This window comes from Copidosoma floridanum, unplaced genomic scaffold (assembly GCF_036245765.1).
Source record: "Copidosoma floridanum isolate Cflo_tuat_1 unplaced genomic scaffold, Cflo_Japanese_pri ptg000004l, whole genome shotgun sequence".
Lineage (NCBI taxonomy): Eukaryota > Metazoa > Arthropoda > Insecta > Hymenoptera > Encyrtidae > Copidosoma > Copidosoma floridanum.
Window position 1 is genome coordinate 34,326,732 of NW_028321881.1, and position 22,135 is coordinate 34,348,866.

General features: G+C 30.8%; 1 protein-coding gene across 1 annotated transcript in view; it reads left to right on the top strand.

The window, feature by feature from the left end:
* RyR (Ryanodine receptor) overlaps positions 1-22,135 on the top strand; it is a 1,110,242-nt gene that overhangs the window by 464,815 nt on the left and 623,292 nt on the right. The window contains exon 19 of the mRNA XM_089598062.1: positions 9,285-9,483. Coding sequence (XP_089454188.1) covers positions 9,285-9,483 — 199 coding nt within the window. The remainder of the gene's footprint in view (positions 1-9,284; positions 9,484-22,135) is intronic.

Here is a 22,135-nt window from a genome sequence, read left to right on the forward strand (position 1 = left end):
AATTTATATTCATTTTGTGTAGAGAGAGAAATTAACTTTTGATGTTAATAAATCTTAAATATAACATTATACTTGTTTTTATGTGATACTGCAGATAACTAAGAAAATAACAAACTAATCAAATGCATGTTTTTAATGTGCATCATATGATATTATTATCTGAAATTCTTCTGTGAAAAGCGTTCCAAAATTTGGAGTAAAGAAACATTAATTATTATAACAATTTACATTATTAAGAAGGCTTGGCAAGGGTTTGTTTGAATTTCACTATCAAAATATCTTATAGTTATCTGGATTACATTAACAAAAATAAAAAATACGGAAAAACGTACTATAATCTTTTCAATATTAAAAGTTATTTATTATAATGAAAAAAGTGTATGTTCAATTTAGCAGTAAGCAGCGAAAATGAACGTCTTGTAAACAGTATTGTACTATATTTATCATGGTTATGATTAAGCCAGTAAAGAAAATAAAATATTACAAATAACATTTGAGCTAATCAGCTTCAAAAATAAAATATCAGTAATTAACTAGTATTATTTATCTTTCACAAACGTTAAAAAATTATTTATTTTTGACTGTCAATTCCACGCAAACCTTTAAAACTCTCGAACTTTCCTCCATATCTTAGTAATTCAAAACATTAGTACACAACACGCATTCAATTAAAATGTTTTTAATACCTATTAACTTCGATAACATGCATAAATACTGTACATGCAAGCCCAGCCGTTTTAATCTTATAATTTTTCGCACAAATGAAGCGATTAATATTAAAAACTAAAGTGAACTACAGTTATACTCTTTTTAAAATTTTATCGTCAAAAAAAGGATTAAAGTTATAATATCTGTACAAGATAACAATCTTATGTTCTTTAAATGGCCATTCCAATTAAGGCAATCATTTCTTAGATCTCACAAGCAAGATACAATACTTAAAAATATTCGTCACATTAACCCATGAGTGGTGCATCCGTTGGATTTCGGTGAAACTAAAACCTGATACCCTGTAGTAGGGTTATAGTTTAAATCAAGTACTTAAGTAAGCTATCAATAAGTATGTCTACATAAAAGCAATGTCTTATCTTTAACGTACCTAATTGCAAAAGTGAATTATCTGATGATCAACAATGTTTCTGTCTTTCCTGAAACGTTAGTCAGAGTGTCAGAGAGTTTCAATATCGCAATTTGACAGAACACCGCGAAACTCAGTTTTAATGAAAGACTATCACACATACAATAAGGTGTTGAATAAATTACACTAAGCGAACTGCCCGTCGATAGTTATTGTTGCAAAATAACTTAACAAACGGCTCGTTCTTCAGTTACTTAACTTAAAAACCAAGCATTTTAGAAAAAAATTCGGATGTAATAAAAAAATTGGTACTACTAACAAAATGCGCCAGGTTTGGTTACGAATAAACTAAATGGTGACCTATTTCAAAATTGTTAATTTAGAACTTTGGAGAGCTGAAGTTTTTGTTACCGCACAAATATCTCGATGTAACTAAATGAAACCAAGATATAAGAGTTTCACGTTTGCAACTGTAGCGGCTTTCATAATTAATATTAGCACTTGAGACTTGAACAGTTCCATCCGTACACTGCTCTCTAGATCATATTTTTTTTAATAGCAATAAGAATGAGCTTTCGTAGACTTAACGTTGTTTAAAGCCAAGTGTAAAACAGTTAACTCCCGCAGTTTATCGGCATTGACGTTCGAGCGGTGCAGTGGACGTGTACAGTAGCCCTCGTACCGTCTTTCTGCACTTACTAAACCGGTTGCGAGAAAGTTAATTGAAAAAGTGTTTGCTTGGTAAGAAAAGGACCTACGAAGATGCTTTTTTTTTTAATTTGTTTATTTTTTCCTCAGCTTTCTGATGGTTTTGTTTTGATTAAGTAACCAAATAACCTACAATTTATTGTTTTTCATCTGTAACGTCAATCTAGTGCCTCTCACTCATTCTGTATCTTAAAATAATTTTTTTGATCAAATTCTTACAATAAGCAATGACGTAAGCGTCTTTAATGTGCAACTGTCACGAATGTAAACATTGTAATGTGAACATAGACACGTACGTAAGACTAAATGTATATTCAATAGATAGTACCGTATTAGTTGCTGTACGCCAAAGGGCGCCAGAGAAAGCTATGCTCACGCAAAAAAATTGAAGTCACGTGTTTGTCATTTTTATAAAATTGCGGAAGAAAAAGCTGCACCAACATCAATGAAGTGACTCTTGACATTGTTGAATCAGCCAAAGCGAGCAAGACAGAAACGTATTGAGAAGGAATACTACCATATTTGTTTGAAATTGCAAAGGTCACACCAAATGTGCTACTTGGAGTGCAGTATGTATCAGGAGAAAAGCAGGCAAACGACAAAGATCCGATGTACCGACTTATGAGTGACCCACTAGAAGAAAAAGAGGAATCAGTTTCTAAAACCAAACGAAATAATGCTGTTATATACACACGTCTAGAATTTTTTTTGTTGATATTTAATAACATATAAATAAAATACTCTTATAATTTAGTAGTCAATGTCTTTGTTTTGTATAAACTTCTAATGAAAGAAAGTGGCTTACCTTTGAATAGTTTGCAATAAATAAATACATACTTTATATAATTCTCTAACCTTATCTGTAACTCTGTTAATAATTTCAGTAAAACCCAAGTTTTCTAACTGTTGATTTTCTGAAGCTTAATTGTAAGTCCTTATTATTATTAGGTTAAATAATTACTATTAACAGAGAAATACGACGTATTTAAAGATTTAAAGGGAAAACATGTGAAAACCCCTTTTTATTGCTTGATAAATTATAAATAAAAAAAAAGTACATGATACTTATATTGCAGGGTTATTGGCAATTAAAAAGAAAAACATCCGAAAACGAAAAAACAACATTAAGAAGGCATGCAAGTCAAATACCTAACTGTTATTACAATGAATTGAATTGAACAGCTCAACTAATAAATACCTTGGACTTTACCTGTATACTCAAAGGTCTGTATGCAGTCACATGAACTGTCGTCTTACTAATGACCGCACAAATTTTTGTGATGGGCTTGTTTCAGAAAAAAATGACTGATTTCTTTTTGCTTTAATCTAAGTGCTTTAATTGACAACCCTGACGGGTATGATATAAAGTGAGGGAACTATTGTCCTTTCACCAGTTATGTAGACTGAATTCCTGAGTTGTCCTTAATTACGAGAAATAAATTAGCTTTATGAATAATGGAATACTAAGCGCATGTATTAATTCATGCCCGGATAAGCTATCTTGTGTGTGCGTAAAGAAAAGCAACAGTGGTAATCGTAGAAATACGCATGCCGTTGTACGTGCACTTGTATTAACAAATAAATAGGTGTTCGCACAATTGCTTATGCTTCCACATCAAATAAACAAGGAGAACTCGTGTGTCCTGGTCCAGTTCTATATATTATGTTGTTCTAATGCACACCACTTTGCCAAGTTAAACGCTCTTCTGCAAATCCAACTAAATTACGTCTAAGTTTATATTGCACAATTCAATTCTCATACATGAACACCATAAAGTAAGCTACAATAATAAATCAGTTACGACATAAGCCGAGATTAACACCATGCACATATTCACGATCGTGTAAGGCTCTTATGCTTATAAGAAATTTGATTCACTAACGACAACATCTTAGGCCTGTACTATGAATTTATTAAACACTTTCTCATTACGAGCTTCAAAGAAACATCGAGACTTTCGCGATTGAAAGCCCATTATATACATATATATATATATATATATAGTTTCTGATGCACTGACCTGTGGAGCCGACTCTCGACGGAACAGTATTTTATACCTTAAAACATTTTAAAAAGTGTAGAACATAACTATTTTAAGATTAAGTACGAGTAAGAGACCCTAAATTGACGTTTAAGATAAGAAATACCCAATTATGGGTAGGTTATTCGGTTATTTCATCAAAACAAGAGTGACACCATCAAAGAGCTGAGGTAAGAATAAATAAATTGAGAAAAAATGCGTCATTGAACGCACGCCTTTATCGCCAAGAAAACACCTTTGCATCTAACTTTTTTGCAACTAGCTTAGTACGTGCAGAAATACGGTATAAGGGCTATTGTGCACGCACAGTGCACCACTCGAGCGTCAGTGCCGATCAACCGAGTGAGTTAACTGTTTTACGCTTGGCTTTAAACAACGTTAAGTCTACGAAAGCGTAGTCCTATCTGTCCAAGTCTCAAGTGCGTAGGTTGATTATGATAGCCGCTACAGTTAAAAAAATGAGGCTCCTGTTGATCATAGAGTATTTTTTTTTTAATTTATAAAAAAGTCAGCGCTGTCAAATATTCTTTATTGCAAACCTTTAACTTACTTATTTGTTAATCTTAAATTTGAGAATTAGTCTATTATAAGATATGACTTATATCTATCGATTTTATCAAGATACTTGTGCGGTGGCAAGAACTACAACGCTCTGTAGTTCTTAATTTAAAATTTTGAAAAAGGTCGCCATTTTGTTGCTGGGTACCTAGATCAGAAACATTTTGTTAACAGTACTAATGTCTGTGCTACATCCAAATTCTGTTGAAATAAGAATTCACATGTATTTATTAATTATGTTATTATTTCTCTTTACCTAATTTTACGTTATGTTTTTGATTTGATAAACAATTTTCAATTTTTTCAGTCCTAATCTTTACGTACAATCATCCGTTAAATAATTTTTGTATAGATTCTTTTTCTCTAAAACGCATAGTTTTTGAGTTATTGTGAAATAACTGAAAAAGTGCTGCTATTCAAGTTATTTTGCAACAATAAGTATCTACGCAGAGCTCGCTTATTTAAACTTATTCAAGATATATTGTTAAGAATGTTATATTTGTGAAATAAAAAGGTTGACGTATGTGTGTAGTCAACACTTTACTCACGACGATTATGGAGCTGGTTATTGGAGTACAAGTGCAATGAAAACCTTTGATAAAACTGTTTCTTTTAAAAATAAACTGGTTTTTTTTAGTGAATCTCCAAATAAAATTCTTAGTTTCAAACACAAACATATCCAATTTACCATCTTTTTAAGTCGCTCTGCAGTACAAAATGTGTAAGCTGATTGTAAATATTTTACTAGACTACAACAAACTGATTTCTAGTATAAGGTAGTATTTCTAGTATATTTAGTTCAACTAAAATCTGACAGATGCGCCACATGGGTAAACATGACGAACACTATTCCAGTAGTACGTTTTTCAGCTTTTATTAAAAAATTTTGAATGAAAACCCTGGATTTAATTTTGGCCAACTTTTTTTTATAATTATTTAACAAATATGCAAATTATGTTGTCCATTAATTTTAGCGAGATTACATATTTAAGTTTCGTTCATAATGTACATAACTACCTAAAAAGCCAACATCCTAAGAAAAAGTATCAAGCCTTCCTAAGAATGTGCGAGTGAGTTTAGAATAAATAGGATTTATAGAAAATATTTCAAAAAACGTATGTTATCTTGAGATTTCATCAAAATTTAATCGTTCAGGTTTATCAACTTGTTTTAAATGTCCTCTTGTTCCTCCTCCGAATTTAATATCAAGTCACATAGTGTAACTAACTACCATAATAACACATAATATAAAAGAGTTTCAAAATTTAATACTAGTACTTGTTTTCAGCTTGTCATAAGAATAGATTTTAATTTTTTAACTGCATTTTTATTGTGATGAAAGATTGATAATTTTGTATCAAAACAAAAAAATTATAAAAATCTTTAGATAATTAAAGCAACTGTATATCATAACACTAATGTACACTAACAAAAGAGACTGTATCAAATAAATAATTAATTGGTTATTATTTTTAACAAGCAACTTTTTTTTTACCCAACAACGTGTATCAGAAAGTATATTGATGAAATCCCAGATAGCCTCCAATTCTAGCGATACCACTGATAAAATTTTGCATGATGACAGCCAACGCTAGTCAGTAATCAGTAGATATGCTCAGCTCAGATGATGTTAGAAAGTAAATGCTTTAGCCAGTGTTATCTCAGGTTACTCAAGATGTCGTATAAGATAATTATGATATCAGTAAATGTATGATGTAGATTGCCAAGTGTGTATATGTTATACTAAGGTAACGTAGTTTAAATATTACTAAACAATCCTGGTTTGTATATAAGTACATCCATTCAATCCATGCTTGAATTTTACAAGAAATTCTAATACAAGTAAAAAGAATTTTTTTCTACAATTATTCCATCAAGATTTCATTATCGTCCGTCTTTTTTCCCTGCTGCTCTCTGCAATTCAAGCTTGTCACTGACTATAAATAGATTTTTTTTTATAGATTTGAGTTCTACCTTTATAAAAATGAATCAATCATAAGAGATGTAACGATCATCAAGATTTTCATAAAGATTTTTTTTAAGAAGTAGACATTGGGATATGACAGAATTACTAGGTAACTCAAGCATGTCATCTTCTTTCAATTCTTTTTTTATTTTTATCTTAAATCGTGACAGAAGCTACCTTAAACTTGTTAGCTTCATTTTCTTGGTAAGAAAACTATTTTTAGGAACACGTTAAATTTAATATTTAAAAAAATGACTATCTGTGCACTTTTATTCGTACTGGCTAAACGAAAAAAAAACTGTTTTAGATTGTCTAATTGAAACTAACTTGTATATTAAGCCAGAAACTTCACTGTCCTTTTTTTTTTTTTTTTTCTTTTAATTCGTATAAAAAAGTTCTATAAAAATTAGAACTGTTCCATATACTAAGAATGACCCAAACCACTGGACCTTTAGTTGTGATGATCTTCAATCAGTTTTGCCAAACAGCTGACTTCCTCAACTGTTTTTGTAGGTTCTGTAAATATGTAAAAAAGCTAGCTCTTAACGCTCAAGCTTTCTAGAGTTTAAAAAAGCGTCTAAAATAATGTGACATAACGAAAAAAACTTATAAATTCCCAGATATTACCTTAAATGTGATTTAATTACCTCTGAGAAATCAACTGCTTATGTGCGTATTTACTGTGGTCCAATGGTTTGGAAATCATGTAAAATAAGATCCCCATTGCTGTGTGAGTAATTAATTACATTTAATGTGAGGCAGTATTTTAATATGCCAATGACGATAGTGTATGCATGCAGAGTAACACAGCAACGGAGAGCCTATTGGGCATTGTTCTTAAAAATAGCTGTAAAATATATACAAAAACTGTGAATTAAATTGTAATAACAATACCTACGTTCTCGTACCTTAAAATTACGTGCTCAAAACTTATTAGAGCTGCAATTATAAAATTAATATTTAAAATTATTACAATTTACTGTAGAACCAAAACTTATAAGCTGTTGATAAAGACTACGCTACAAAGAATATAGAATATATCTTTTTACTTATGAATATATCTCTTTATGTATAGAAGACCAAAAATGCCAGTTTTTTGATGCCGAAGACTGACGTCCTCCAGCTGCAGTAGGCCCCCCATAAGGCAGGTGGCGTTTGCTCCAACGCGGCAGTTTTCAATGTCACCAATGTTACGTGAATAATGAAGAATACAGTAAAACAATAATATTTCGTTAAAAAAATAACAAAAACGATAGTTGTAAGTTTAAATACACAAATTTTAAATTATAATCTCAAATTTTAACTTAAGCTTTCATTCCCAGTCAAACACTTTATATATCTCTAATAATTCTTATGCCAAAAGTCTTATCGATGGTTACGTGGTTAAGACCGCAAGATTTACTTCTGCACTCAAGCATTCGATTCCAGAGGACATTTTTTTTTTCTTATTTTTTGTAAGTTAACCTTTCCATAAATATATTAATCTTATAACATTTGAGTTTGTTTTAATAAAGATAAAAAATCATTTAAATTAAAAAAAAACACTTTATTTTATTTTTTGTATTCCTCATTATTCATGTAACATTGATAACATTGGTAACTGTCACATCATAGCCAACGCCACCTGCCTTATGGGTTCCACTGCAACGGGGGGACGTGAGTTTGTAGCATTAGGAAACTGGCCGGTTTGACCTTCTAAAAGAGATATATGCTATGTTTTCTGACACTACATGTACGCTACCCCTGTGCTTATTTCACCATGATACGGGAAAATATTAAAAGTTATTTAAGATTAGCTTTTCATTATTTTTTAATAAAAAAACTCCATTATATTTATTTTTAAAAGTTATTGTTACGCTTAATGTGCTTATTTTTCGTCAAAAATTTATTTCTTCATTCATTGCACATGATATAGAAAGCTATAATTACATGTCAAAGTTAAGGTGTCTATCATACTCGATCCTCCTCCCCATTACCTACATTGACAGAAAAAAGGAGTCATAGTAGCTATCAATATTTAATAACAGCTACTACACGACTTTTGAAGTGGTTGACTAACGGTGTGTGGTAGATTCAACTAAACGCTGTAGTAAGAAGCACGTAATGCCGTGCGTGCGGAAAACACAAATATATATATATATATATATATATATATATATATATATATATATATATATGTATACAAGCCAAGGAGATGTTACTGCATGAGTTTTGTCGACAACCACATGGAAAAATTCTTCAGTTGTTAATTGTTAAATAAAAACTTCATCAATTTTCTTCGAACACAGGTCAATAGCTTCCTTTTTCAAATCTGCCGATTTATTGCGGAATTGAATACAAAATTAAATGCGTGATAAATGCATAGCACAAAAGACAGGCATTTTTAAGGTTGTGAATTTTTTCAACATATTTTCGCTCTTTTCCGTGTAGAAGTGCAAAGAAATTTTGTTCACATTTTGGTCCAAACGAAAGAGCGAATTTGTATCTTCTGTTTTATGTAATAATATTCCTACTATTAACTATTAAATAGTTTTCAACTGAACGCTAATTTCCTTACACTACATATGTAGTAGAAACTACTACACAGGGTTAGCCAACGTAACTCCGATCCTCTTACTACAGTTATGTAGTAGAATTAACCGAACATTTACGTAGACTGTACTATATTTTTCTCTCAGTGTACTGAAGTTAGTTACTTTTATGATTATTAGTACTAAAATTGACTTCCCTGAATCTATTTTTTATTAACTGGTACTCCCTTAAATTAAAATCCATGTTAGTTAATAACTAAAAGATAAGCACAGGTAGTCCCAAATTTGATAGTAAAAATAAAGTACCTTGCACTTTCTATGGAAAGTAGTAAAAAAGCTGCAAATATCAGAGACATTTATTACCATTTAACAAAATCAATTTTGTTTCTGTACTTCGACAGGTTTTTCACTTAATGGAGAGTTACTCATGGATGCTCTTGGAGGCGAAACTTCATTTGCAGATGTACAAGGAGATTCATTTGTTCCTGCTTTTACACTTGGTGTTGGACAAAAAGCAAAGTTAACTTTTGGTCAAGACGTTAACACTTTAAAATTTTTTACCACATGTGGTTTGCAAGAAGGCTATGAACCTTTTTGTGTGTAAGTATCATCGTAGTTGTACGAATATTTAAAGTTTTTAGTCCTAACTAAAAAACGACCGAAAGTACTTTAAACATCACAAGAAGAGGAGACTAATTTTAGTTGCCTCTTAAATACAATGAATCTTTTTTTAAAAACATTAAAAATAAGGACAGAGAGCAAATCCAAACTTACATATAGTCAATAGCTGTTTACTATATTCATTTTTTAATACGTTAAAAACATTCAAAACATAATATGGAGAATGTTTTTCCGGTTATTTAGTACACTTCAAAATTATTAGAAGTTTTTGTGTAAGTTTATCACTGGTATAACAAGCAATATGTCTGATACATATTAATTATCAAATAGGCTCATATATATGATGGTACTCCAGTAGAATTTTTATGTAAAAAAAAAACTATTTTGCAGACATCAGATTCTTATACATTTTTTTTTTTTTCAAATCTCCGGCATCCAATTCTGAAAGAAATTGTGCGTAATATGACACAAAATGAACGTATAATTCTTCTGATTATGTAATACATTAGTTGAAGTCCATAGTTGTCAATTATACAAGAAAAATTAAACATTTTTTGTATTAGATAAGACTTATGAAGTGATTACCATGGATGCAACAATAAAAAATTACTAAAAAAATCTTTCAAATCTTCAAAGTCTTCATAAAACTTTTCTTCTAATGGTGTATGACGCTACAATAAATAAACTTCATTATCTACTATCATGTGTATAATTAGCAAACACCCGGAATTCTGTGTTGTACCTATGTTCTGTATATCGTATATAATTTTTTATCTCCTCTGTGGAAATGCCTGTAACTTTTTTCACAACAGAAAAGTTAAGAATACACCACAAACTTCCAGTTATTACTTGCATTTTCTACACTGAGAGAACGTGACGCTAAAGCGCCAACTGTAGTTACAATAGCATTCTAATGTCGTGGTACGCACGCTTCATCAATTTTGGGAGTGCTCCGCTCCCAAACGGTAGTGCATGTGTACCAACACGCGGGTCAAAACCTATACCTTTTTTGTTCGCACAGAACTTACGCCAAATAAGGTAAAGGACTCGTACTTACGTCTTAGTGCTAGTACTTTCCGATTTGGTACACTGTGACACTCTTATTTAGGTGAAGTATTTGTGGTACTTCTTTAATGATATTGTACATATAGAAGTATAGATAAAGGGGGCTACATAACCTTGTATAATTAATGAGTATGAACACAGGATTCCATCAATTGATTTTGATTAAAAATGGCTTTTTCTTTTTAATCAGAAGCTTATAACTGCAGAAGCAAAAAAGATTTTTTTTTCGTTTTTTTTATACAAATTTTTTAGATCTAAAGGTGGCTCCCTACCACTACATAGCCATAATGTATATGGATTTATAAAAATACCCGATTAAATACAAAAATAAAGAGATAGTATTACATAAAATAGGGGTACTTGTGAAGCTAGAGAAAAATTATTTTATAAAATTAACAATATTTTATTTAAATAAGATCAGTAATTTTAGAATCATACTCACAAAAGACAGGAATCATTTTTGTTGTTTGTCTGATTTCAATTTTTATTAAGCTTGTTCTACTCCTATTATAAGGTGCTACAAATAATTGCATCTATGTCATTAAGCATTATATATTTCAAAAAACTTTTCATGATGATATAATACTAAATTTTTCAAACAGCACTAAAAAGCTTTTAAAAATTATAACTGAATACAGAATTAAAAACATTCCTGTATTTTTTCAATGCAATGGTAAAATTTAGATCCGTACACAAATGCAAAATAGTAAGTTTTATAAAGTACTTCTTTTAAATCTTATAAATTACTTTTCTCTCGTATTAGACTGTACATTTTTTATTGTATCACAACAGCTACATAAACAATAAAAAAACTTGTTTAATTTAGTGGTTGGGAGATACCCTAAGTGTTTTTAGATGCGTAATTTAGGAAATTATGAAATAATAAAACAAGGGTTCTTAAAAAAAAAAAAAATTCTAAATTTATAATATTTCAGTATAATAAAAATATGTATTACATTTACGTAACAAGGAATTATAACTTATGTAAATAAAGGAAGCTGTATACTAAAACTTTTAAAGCAGTTTTTAACCTGTCAAGAATGTATACAATAAAAAGCCAAACAAACAGCAGGTGGTGATATATATTATAGATTCATTAAACAGGCGGCCAGTGATTGTTCCCTCACACGAAACAAGAAGTGTGTCAGCTGTACTTTAGTTGGTAAGGTATCTAACCCAATGTGCTGGTAGTGTTGCTGCCCAACTTTTGGTAACGCTGCGGTCCCAAACGGGAGAGCAGACCTCCCAAGCTATGAGGGCGCTGCGGAACCAAAGCAAGGTATGGTAGCCGTTCTGTTTGGGACTGCAGCATCACCAACGTTCTCTCAGTGTTTTTACTAGACAAAAATATTGGCGTAATTTGCGGAGAAATTCCATCCCAAGCCGTAGATGTGTAATGTAAACACGCAGATTATTGTAAGAATACTTTTCTATGATCAGAGAATGCTAGTTCTTATCTGTAATGAATGTTTTTGTTCCTGAAATCAAAAAAAAAAAGTTGTATTTCAATAAGGGTATGGTAAAAATGGTAGTTTTCGTACCAGGTGGCATATACTATGCGCCAGGGCAAGCACCATATCTGAGGGACCTGCAAAGTAGGGCCTAAAGGACTCTTTGTGCTCGTTCCAGTTTAATGTGCATGGTTACAACCTTTTTTTTCTACCGAGGGTACAATAAGTGTCCAAAGATTTAAAAAATGCCGAAAGAAGGAAAATTATTTTACGCATCAAAATACATCTATTTCTCCATCTATTTCTCCTACTTTGAAAATTTTTTACCTCTAGATGTTAACTGCGCCCTTAGTAGAAAAAATAAGGTTCGAACCTGATGTTCATCCAACCAGGACAAGCGCAAAGAGTCCCTCTGGCTCTGCTTCATAGGTCCCTAAGGCCTGGTCCTTGCCATGGAGACATGCGCCATCAGATACAAAAACTACTATTGATGATGGATGGATCGCTGGAGACTTTAACATAATTAATCCGATATTTAATTATTTAAACAGGAAAAATCGTTTTCATTTTCAATTGTTAAAACAAAAAAATCTGTAAAATAGTTATAAACAATTTGTGACACCTCTTTTCTGTTGGTGTAATCATAGTGCAAAGATGATGACTCATAAGTTTTAATTCTGCGAAAACTAAGGAATTAAGGTCCAACACGTAGTCATTGAAGTCAACTAACTGTTATAGGGCGGGTTTGTTACGCAGTACAAAATTGAGCAATTTTAATCGTTGATTTAATTAGTAAGAAAAAATCATAAAAACTTTATATTTTTATCGAATAGTCTTGAAATCCCTGCAATTTAAACAGCGATTGCCCAAAATTATTAGTGTATTTAAAAAAATTTTTAAATATAATATGACTAAATCTTCATGCCTTCTGAACTCAAACTATCCGTCATCCATCAAGACGCACATATTCAAACAACTTACTCAATTAAATTATTTTAACAATCACATTCTTAATTAATCTAACATTTTGAATACTTCTAAGGAACTCGTAATCACCTGAAAGAGGAAAGGTTACTTCGAAATGAGTGCACACAAAATTTAAATCGATATACAATATTTATTCAAGAAATAACAATATGTTTAAACAAGAAAATCACTTTTTAATCCATGCAAAACAATAGATATATTTGACTTCACTTATTCTTCGTGCGTTATTTAACTTCAAAATTTTTTAATCTAAATTTTCGCGCTTTTTTATAATACATGCTTCCATGGTCTAACAGATAGACAGCATAAAGTGAGAGCAACTTTAGTAATCTCTTGGTAGATGTAACTTGTTTAGGTCTCTGGGAGTTTGTAAGCCCAGCCTACGATGACTCTCCCGCATCACTTTTACTCTATATAATCGTGTTCTATCTACTAATGAGACTCGACTCCAGCGGTGTATACAGAAGTATTAATCACTCAGTATCAGCTGTAAGAGTATTTACCTTACTAACTATTGGAATTCGAAGATGACTCTAATTCTTGACGCATCTGCACGAATTACTTTGATAATCGATGGATTGATTGCTCGTATATCGCTCTTGTTCAGGTAACGCCACTCAACTTGTCCTAGTTAAGAGGTAGGCTGCTGACGTAGTCAAGATCCCTCTTGACTAGTATCTCTCTTTTAAGTAGGTGACGCATAAATGGTCGCAGCTAAAAGAGACTGCTCTTCTGGGGTCATTTAGGGCTTTTTATCCCCTTTTTATTTTATTTGTGTAGAAAGTTGTCCATTTTTTTGTTGAACAAGCCCCAGCGTTGGCTAACCGTACCATGCGCACATAACCCACGTGGCGTTCAAAGTTGAATATTAATGTGTAAAGTAATAACAAATCTTGATTTGTTGTTGATTAAAAAAAATTTATAAAATAAAACAAGATAAAAGATTTGTATTATAATAAATAAATCCATTCAAAATTTTTATTTTTTTTATTTATGAACCACACATAAATTGTCCAATGAACTTATAGTTCCTTATTTTATGAAAAAAACCACTTTTTTCAAAACCTTTTTAAATTATACTCGTTTTATCATTCAGAACTCTATCATTTTTATTGTTAATAAGCTGTTCTTGTATACACTTTTTTTAAATTTTTCGATGCCTAATTTTACTGACCCAAACATTTTTACACCTTGCAATGTCCTATAGTCATGCAAAACTTTATAACAAAATTTCTCCATTAACATGCTTATTACACACATAATTACGTTCTCTCACCTTTCTATTAAGAAATACATCCAGGAGATGATATGAGTGCTTTGCACTATAGGTAGTTACCTAGCGTATAACGAAGGAGATCTAGTAAATAATTATACAGGTAAAAACTATCGCATGAAAACTAGGAGACTTTCAAATAGGCTGTATTGCATTAAACTATTCAGGATATCTTGGTGGACTTATATGAATAATTAAACTAACCTAAGTAAAATATTGGCTATTATCTAAATATCTCTTTCTGAATTCTAGATAATAGTTTATTTTTAATGATACTTAAACACGCAGAGTGTTATTTTAATATAAATTTTAAGAATGAATAATGCGTTTCAAACATGGAAGTAAATTATCAGCCGTCATAATTTAAAGAAAATTTAATTATAAAAGTACAATTTTCTCTCTAATAGTCTGGAAGCCCATCACACAGTTGCTTATTCTATTTTGGTCAAGCTAAAACTTTATCAGAATGCAGTACAAAGTGAGTCAATAACAATCCGCTACAGCAACCCTATGAGACCAGCACCTTGTCAGAGAGAGAGAGAGAGAGAGGGAGTTTTGTAGTGCAAATTTAAGTCACTTGCTTATTTTACTTTGGAAACCTTAAATTTTTGCAAATTTTAAGTAATAACCATGTTAATTATAAGAAAAACCAGATGTGGGTCTCGGGACCCCCAACAGAAATGATACATACAGAATACGTGATTGATATAGATAATATTTAATTGTCTATGATAAAAAGGTATTTATTCTTTTTACCCTAAATAATGTTAATTTAATATTGAGAGACAGTTTACTTACGAATATGCGTTTTTATAAGTGAATACTATAGGTTAGGAAAAAGCAAATAAAAAGTATGTTAAAATTTTTCTTATTCATGAACACAAATACAAAGAGGACGAGAAAGAACAACAATACATGGCAAAGAATATTTAAACTACCTACCACACAGGTTAATACATATGGTTAACAGTACGTTCATGTGTATTATTTTCTTTGTCTTTCTGTCTCTTTTTGGATACCTGTACGTAATTTGGCACGTGCCCATGCTTCACTGGCTCTTTACTAAGAACGGATTAACATGCAGGAATTGAGTAAACAGAATTGGATGATCCTAGAAAAACTTAAAAGTACAGTGAAATTTTTATATTTAAAAATGATTATGTTTGCCTAAAAGCAATTGTTTTTTAAATAATAAAAATATTATACTCATTTTAAAATTAATTCATCGTTTTTTACAAGTGCAAAATATTGACAAAAGCAATAAAAAAGGCCTATAGGTATACTTGTACGAGTATAATAAGGATGATGATAATAAAAAGAAAGAGAGAGAGCACATGACAGGAGACGATAAATGGTTCTGTCTATTTCACTCTTACAGGTACTGCCAAAATAAATTTTTTATTTTCTTTCTTAACATTGTTGAAACAAAAAAAAGTGCTTATTAAAAGAAAATTTTTCGCCCTACATGCTGGTATTTTTATTTTTTTTGTCAACTGAAACCGTCATCAGATATAAGCAAAGCAAATTTTTCAACATGATTTTAACTTGATTGGATCACTTAAAAATAATTATAACTATTTCATTTGTCATAAGTGAGCTGAATTACATATTATATAAAACATGCTGGATTATCGATCGATTTCCTAATTCAGAAGTTTATTAGTTCGTATCTATAATTAATAAAAACAAAAATCAGGTCTATGTGATGCGTAGCATAATCAACAAGGTCCCTGACTACCTATCTCAAGTTTTAGGAGTTTGATTCTCGGAGTCAGAATAATTTGAAAGTTTTTGTCTACACAAATATAGCTATGTAATACATGCTCACTCGTATTCTTATACATAAATATACATATATGCTGTATGCATAAAATATATGATGTTTAACAGTTATACAGTTACATACGTAAATGTATATACGTATTCTACCGCATGTTCATATTTAGAGAGAGAGAGAGAGAGAAGTGCTCAGTGGTGGAATGAACAACAACGAAGAAGTGGACCAGACTTTTCGTTGCATATTTCTCTTCACGTGGCTATTTACTGCTCGCCATAAAATGATCCACATCAAATAATGCTCATTGATTGAAAATGTTTAGCTCTGTACGCTGGTATCTTTTTTTTTTGCACCTGAAACTGTTATACGATAAAAGCAAAACAAACATTTAAACACGATTTTTACTTCATTCGACTACTGAAAAGTAATTATAACTATTTCATTCGCCGTTAGAGGGCTGAATTACGTATTGTGTAAGAAACGTCGAATTACCGATCAATTTTCTAATTCAGAAGTTTCTCAGTTAGTATTCATAAGTAATAAGAATAGATATCAGGTCTTTGTGATGCGTAACATAACGGATAAGGTCCCTGACTACCAATTCGAAATTGGGGGTTCAATTCTCGGAGTCATAAAAATTTTTTCCAACACAAATATATGTATGTAATATTTGCTTACTAGTATTCTTACATGCAATTATATGTATACGCTGTGAGCATAAAGTAAATGATAATTAATTATATAAATATATAAACTTCTACACAGCTATATACACTCAATATACGGTTACTACACAATAGTACACTTTAATAAAAAAAAAGCCTATATATGCATGTCAACAATTATATAGTTACCGTAAATAGTTTTTTATTTATTTTTTTTATACTCCATTTCTTTCGGGTTTAGAGGGCTTTCATTACATTTCTCACAACTTTGCATATTCTATACTATTAGTACTATGAAATGTTGATATTTCCTCTTTTCCCTTTTTATAATCGAAATAAAATAAAATGTAATCAAACTGTAAATATAAATAAATTTTAGTTGATTTAAACAACTAAAATGTATAGATTACGGTAAACGAAACTAAAAATCAATTTTTTTTTTTTTTTAAGTTATACTCCTATAGGCACGTTCTGCCTTACAGAGTAAATTAACGATTTGAGATTGGTGACCTTGAGAAAAAGTGTAACGGAAGTAGATTTTTCTTCATACTCCCCTTTTGCTTTGCCCCACCTGATGTACTTTCGGTTTTCTCTATATAGCACATGACGCCTCATCACATCACCGTGACACACACTTTTAATTTTATGAAATCTGCTTTTTCCGCACCCTGACCTATTGCACTCTATCCTAAACCCTTACGCACTCTGCTATGAGCCGGTCTGATATAGGAAATGTGATTACTACATCTTATCTTACAGTTTGTAACATTTTTGTGGCGTAAATTTTTATTTACTTTTGTTTTCACTATACATTAAACAAATTATTTATTTAATGAAGTAAATTTTTTTGTTACAGATTTTTTTCAAAAATTTGGATATTAGAATATATCAGCAGAGCCGCTTTTATATGTATTAATGAAGATTACTCACTCATCATTAATTTGCTTTCTTAAAATAAATGAATAACTGTTTATAGAATTTTTAACATTTTCTCATAATTTTTGTATTTAAAATAAAATTTTCATAGGAAGGCCGAGCACAAATGTATGCAACACCAATGAAAATTATTTTTTTTATATGGATGAGCTTACGTACACGCATACTTAACCCCTTTTTTTGTATCATTAAAAAAAAACAAAAATTATGGATCCATTTAAAAAAAAAACAGTTTTATTTGAAAGTAATTTTACATTCAAACAAATATTAGGGGGCTTATACAGATTTTATGAATGCAATTGTGAGTAATTTTTCTATAAGGCTACATGATAAACTGCAAATTTTTTAAATCAATCCTGTGAAAGAGGATACAGTTAAAAGCACCACCTTTGTACATATTATCATTTCATAGAAGGTAAATTTATATTTATAGTTATATTATCAGCCATATAATTTAATAGAAGTATAAGTCCTTACTTGGGTACCCAAGCACCTGCTGTGTACTGTTTTTTTTCATAAAAACAAGGCTGTACTCAATACAACTGTTAATATTGTCTGTTACAGTCAACTTTTACCACCTCCGTTTCCCACTTTTCAACTTTTTTTACTTTTCACTTTTTACAACTATTCACTTTTTTCTCTCTTCTCTCTTCCTTTTTTGCTTCTTCTTCTCATTGTTTCAATAATTTTCTGGCGTCTTCTTTTAGTTGACTTCATAGTTTATCTCGATTCTCTTTGGTATTCGCACTTAAATCATCGACATTAAAAACTTCTTTTCTTAGCCTAATCACACTTCTTAAAATTTTTAATTCCTTGGCATCTTGACACAGAACTTCTTCTATCTCTTTTCCACTTCTTGTGTTTTTACATATCCTCAGTACATGTCTATAGTCCTCTTCTTTTTTCTAACACAGTCAACACCTCTTTTCTTTCTCTTTTTTCCAGTATTCTTTCTCTTTTTTTTCTTTTCCTTACACTTTCTTCCACATCTACATCTTGTCATCAGCCTCCTTATCTTTACTTGTCACATCCTTTTTTAGGTACTCTGATTCTTTCTCTGTTTTAATGTATTGTTATATCTCGTTGTATATTAAATTTTTCATTTTCTCAATCCTTTTTTATTTTTCTTTCTGTTCTTTGCTAGCCATTATTTTCTCTCTTATTCCCTCCTTGAATTTTGCTCCTTTCATGTATCTTGTTTAATTTTTTACTTTTTCTTCTTTTAGAATTTTTCGTCTCTTCTTTGATCCTTTGTCTATATTTATCATCACTTTGTCTTTGTCTTTTTCTCTTGTACCTTCTTTCACTAATTTTATCTTTGAATCCCTGATTTTTTTTTTTACAAGCCTCAGTGCTTTTCCTAATGCTTTTATTTTTAGCCTCTCAATTTTACACTCTCCTTCCACTTTATAATTTAGGGTGTTACTATTCACTTCTATCATCCACTTCATGTATCGTTTTTTCACATTTTCTAGCCTCTAATCTTCTTTCCATCCCCATATCTCTGCTCCAAATAGTGCTACACCTTCCACAAGGGCTGTAAAAGCTTAAGAGACAACCTTGTCTCACTCCTTCTTCAGTCTCTAATTTCTCTGGTATTTCTTCCTTTGCTTTAATTATATTTTTTGTGTCTTTATGAATATTCATAACTCTATTTTTGAATACTTTACTCACCTCCATCTCTACTAGTTTTTCTCCTAGTACATCCCTATCTACTCAGTCAAAAGCTTCTTTGAGATCTATAAAGCATGCCAAAATCTTTTCTATTGGTTTGGTAAGCCTTTCCTCCACTATATGATCAAACGTGTAGATTGCTACAATTACTCGTCTGCCTTTCTTGAATCTGAACTTACTCTCTAGTAATTTTTTTTTTAATTTCTTCTTTCAACAATATGTTAAGCATACTAGCGTATATCTTATATGCCGTGCAAGTAAGTGTTACTCCTCTGTAATTATCCAGCTCATCCGTATCTCTTTTTTTATATATCAAAGTAATTACTTCAGTTTTCCATTATTCCAGTATCTCTCCTTCTTTCCATACTGTTTTTATCAATTTCCAAACGGCTGTCTTTAACTCTTTTGGAATATATTTTCAGACACCATTCTCCAGTTAATCTTTTCCTGGTGCTTTTCTCAGTATCAGATTGTTAAACTGTATTCTAAAATCTTTTTGACTAAATTGTTCTTGCTCTTCTGTACTTTCACTTCAAATCTTCTCTTCTTTTCTCGATTCTTATAGTACTATTACTTCTATATTCTTCCCATGTAACATTTTTATAAAATGTGATTTGCAATCCTGCATTTTTATTTTTTTTATTTATTTCTCCTTTCTTTTTTCTGAATCTGTTTATATACTTTCAAATTTTTTTTTTTCATTGTTCCTTTTCTTAACTTTTCCACTTTATTTTTTTGCAACCTTATCCTTTTTGCTTCGCACCAATTTCTGTATTCTTTTTTTTTTACTTATAAAGTATAATCTTTTTACTTTTTGTTTTCTCCATAGTTTCATTTTCGTCCATTAATTTTTTTTCTTAGCTTTGCATTTTTTGTCATACCATCTCCTTTTTCCCAATTTTCATGTTTTCTTGAAACCGATCAATCAGTTTTTGAGACCACTTTCTTGGTGATTCTCTTTTCTCATCCTTATCTCCTTCCTACATTTCTACTGCTTTCTCTAAATATACATCTATTGGTAGGTGATCTGACTCTATTCTTTATCTGGTTTTTATCAGCTTACTTAATTGAAACTGATCAATCAGTTTTTGAGACCACTTTCATGGTGATTCTCTTTCCTCATCCTCATCCCCTTTCTACATTTTTACTGCTTTCTCTAAATAGACTTCTATTGGTAGGTGATCTGACTCCATTCTTTGTCTGATTTTTATCAGTTTACTTTGATTAAAAGCCTCTTGATTTACTACTCCTTATCATTCTTTCGTAATTTTGTTAATTAACCTCTTTCTTTTCTTATTTATTGCTTCATCCTTAAATTTTCTTACTTCTACTTCTTTACTATCTTAGTGTGTTTTGTTAATCCATCCTCCTTTTTCTTCCTGTTCTCGCATTTTAATCTCCTACTAAAAATACACTTTTAGCTTCTCACTCTCCTATTTTTTCTTTAATTATTTTTATCGTTTTGGTAACAGTTTGACTATTTACTCTAATGATTTTTCACTCCTGTACTTCATATTTAATCTCTTGCATTATTATACTTGTATTCCATACTTTAAATTTTTTGCTGTCGATCTTTTCGTTAAGTTCTGTAATTACTTCTTCTTTTGCTCTCCCTTTCTCATGTTTTCTTACCACTGATACGAAATACCATTTGAACTTTCTTGACATCTTATTTTCTAGCTCCGTCTATTTATCTTTTTTCAACCACGTTTCCACCAACACTATCATATCAAAGTCATTTAGATGTTTCCTCACCACACTGTCCTTATTTATTACATCTGCTATGTTTCAAACATAAACACCTATATATATCTACCAGTTACCCCCACCTGTTTCTCTTTTTGCAACCTTGTGACTTTTCCGCTTTTTTTTCATTAATCTTCTTCCTATCTTCTGTGAATTTACCACTCCACTTATTGTATCTAAACTATTGCTCATTAATCATCATTTACATGTAACTCACTTTTGTGGTTCTTCCTTTGCTTCTCTTCCCTTGAGATATATTCAGTATCAAGCTCTGAATTTCCTTTTCTGAGCCAGTCGGATCATTTTCAATATACATCCCCTTTTCAAGCTTTTTCTTTTTCACCATAACGCTGTCCTCCGTTTCCTTATTTTCTAGTTCTACTTTCACTAATTTTCTATCTCCTCTTTTATTATTACCTAGTGGCTTCCCATCTCAGCTTCGCCCGAGACTTAGTAAAGAGAATACCGTAGTGCGTTGATATGTAATGTGAAACGTTTTTAGTTAGAAATTTCACATCTATTCCTGACACTTATCAGAACAAAAATCTTCTTATTAACAACATATTTGTTAACAATCCATACAAGTTATTTGGTCAAATTATAAGCTGTAAAAATTAAAAAAAAATTTTAATGTGCTGTCACGTACCTTGAGCTCCTTATGCCATAAAACAATCATTGGCTATGAGAAGCCGTTTATTTGCAGTTTCTTTTGTAAAATTTACAAAAAGAGCTACTTTTTGAAGCTGTTTAAATTTGAAACTCCCAAATATATATGTTAGAAAAAAAATTTGTTTCTTTTATCTCACAACTTCATTACCAGAGCAATAAAGTCCTTGAGCTTAATCTCTACGTTTTTTATTGCCACGAGAATACAAATACATTCTTTACTTATTAAAAATCTAGATCTTGAAAGATTTAAAAGATTACAGAAAGGGTACAATGAAAAGCTGGTCTCTTACGTAATGGATACTTTATTTGTCAATTTTGATGATGCTATTTCAATCTTAACAAATTTTCTGCGTTAGTTTCTTGACTCCCAAAATTAGTTTCATTAGAT